The following is a 2,504-nucleotide window of genomic DNA, read 5'->3' on the forward strand; positions in this document are numbered from 1 at the left end:
ATGCAAAAAATTCATATAGAACACGCCATCATTCTGAGGACATCATATCATAGAGATAGTAGGCACTGCTAATTAATGAGCCAAAATAAGACGGATATATTTTTTAGCAAAATGGGTAAACAGGCTACAGCCGGTCAAGAACACTAATCTTACAGATAGAAAAAAGAAAGAGGCTCCAAGGTTCGGATGCCTTGCCCCAATACCGAGAAGAGACAGTAGCGAACCCAAGGAACAGATAAGTAATTCACCCACAATGTAAATGGGAAGTTTGGTACCAAAAGACAACCCAATTACGATAAACGATCAAAATACATATGATTGAGTTATCACTGAATACTGAATGTCAAGGAACAGATGAAGTAATTCGCCCACAATGTAAATGGTAAGTTTGATAACAGAAGACAACAACAATTACCATAAACGATCAAATTACAGGATTGACTTGTCACTGAATCCTGAATATCAAGGAACTTCGTCAGGACCTTGAGCGTGATGCAGGTCCAAAGAAGAGATCAATTCTGGATGGTAGCTGGGTGTTCTGATTTAGTAGGAGAACAAGGCAATGCTTTTCACAGATTATCCTTCCCTGGTTGTCATCATTCCTCATATGAAGGGATCAAAATTTTCACTCTCTGGTAACAGAGAAGTGCTCCACTACGAATGGTGGTATGGCTGGAAGAAACCATCATACGTCCTCGGAAACAACCACTCCAGCCTGCCACTTTCCAAGCACAGACAAGCGAACCAAGAAACGGACTGGGGCGTGAACATCGCTGTTGTTGTCAAGTACAGGATGCTACCCCGCATTGCCGCAATTTTCAGCCTATTCTCGGGTGATTGTGCAATCTTAGCATTAACTGGATCAGCCAGGTTGAATACCCTGATGTTAGCCCATGCCCCAGCATCAAGGCCATCTTCTTGACGCAGCATGAAACCGATGTTGAATCCATTTGAATAAGCAATGCACATGTTATCGCCGTTAATTTGGCCAAGGATCGAGCTGGGAAAACCTTCCAGATTCAGGAGAGGTGGGATCATCTCAACAAACAATCGCGGGTTGTTTGGGTCGGGATCCAAGACGACCACATACGCACGATCCACATACGCACGATCCTGGTGAGGCCAGTAGATGAAATTACCCACTCGCATGCCGCTCTCAAGCAAAAGTTCATCTTCCGGCTCGTGGTGCGGGACATCCAACCATGGGGAGAGGAACCAATCGCCCATTCCCAAGGATGAGGAGAAGACCGCAGCCCGCAACCTGAACTCTCCATGGGAAGCAAGACAGAAGATGCCAAAGCTCGCGGGGTTTTCGTCATCGCAGATCACGCCGGCGTGAAGGATTTTACCATCTCCTTGGCGGTCGTCGTCGTCGTCGAAGATGTGGGCGTGACTCAGATCAAAGATCCGTTCGCACCGCCGTGCCAAGGGGTTTAGCAGCGCGAGCAATAGCCCGCCCCCTTTGAGGAGAAGGTAGCCGCCACGGGCGTCTAAGACGAACCAGGAAGCTTCTGGGTGGTCGCGCGCCTGGAGGGTGGTGAGGAAGAAGTCGCCGCTCAAGATGGCGGCCACGAGCTCCGGATTGTTTCGGTGGGCGGGGGCGAAGGCGGGGATGCAGGGGAAGCCATTGTGAGGGACAAGTGGAATCGGTGAGTTGAAGAAGAGGCCGAGTAGGGGCGCCGGGCGGTGGTCGACGTTGGCGACCACCACCGGCACCGGCGGCTGGCCGTTGGCGGCCATAGATACGGCGGTTGGACGGGGGTTCCCTCGCGACCGCTGCCGAACCGACCAACTCAGTCTTATCCGGAGGGGGGGTTTGCCGCTCGCGGGCTCAATTATCTTGACCCGTTCGCTCGTTTTTTCATAAAGAAAAAAACAGGATCCAGTTGACCATCAAGTCTAGATATAACCATTTTTAAGACAAGTATTTTCGAACGGAGAAAGTAGATGCAGCAATCTTTGTTCGCTGGATAGATAAGAAAATCGAATAAAGGTTTACAACTCGTCATAAATACAACATGAATACAACAATACATCAGTATAACATACTCTCTTCGTTTCTAAATACTATTTGTCTTTCTAGATATTTCAATAAATTGCTATATACGAAGCAAAATGAGTGAATCTATATTCTAAAATATGGCTATATACATCCGTATTTGGTAGTTACTTTGAAATATCTAAAAAGACAAATATTTAGGAATGGAGGAAGTGCCATGTACAGAGTTGCATCAATGTGCCGCGATAAAGATGCACTACTGGAATCAGCTAATTTTCCATCTGCCAGCTCTTTGCCATTAGCTACCAAAAAGCAGACGGCAAAGATCAGGCTGACGGCAAAGAAGCTCTTTGCCGTCCGCCAGATCTTTGCCGTCCGCCAGCGGACGGCAAAGAATCTTTGCCGTCAGCTGGCAGACGGCAAAGAGAGAGGTGGCCCCCACCCCCCGCCCGTTTGGGAAAAACTTAACGGCCCACCTCTTTGCCGTCTGCCAGCAGACGGCAAA

At 48.2% G+C, this 2,504-nt stretch overlaps 1 protein-coding gene across 1 annotated transcript; it reads right to left on the reverse strand.

The window, feature by feature from the left end:
• Nucleotides 1–236: 236 nt before the first annotated feature.
• LOC119267842 lies at nucleotides 237–1,811 on the reverse strand. Its single transcript, XM_037549277.1, has one exon. It carries the CDS (start codon nucleotides 1,738–1,740, stop codon nucleotides 655–657), a length of 1,086 nt encoding a protein of 361 aa, XP_037405174.1. The 5' UTR covers nucleotides 1,741–1,811; the 3' UTR covers nucleotides 237–654.
• Nucleotides 1,812–2,504: the final 693 nt, after the last annotated feature.

The sequence above is a fragment of the Triticum dicoccoides genome, chromosome 3A (assembly GCF_002162155.2).
Source record: "Triticum dicoccoides isolate Atlit2015 ecotype Zavitan chromosome 3A, WEW_v2.0, whole genome shotgun sequence".
NCBI lineage: Eukaryota > Viridiplantae > Streptophyta > Magnoliopsida > Poales > Poaceae > Triticum > Triticum dicoccoides.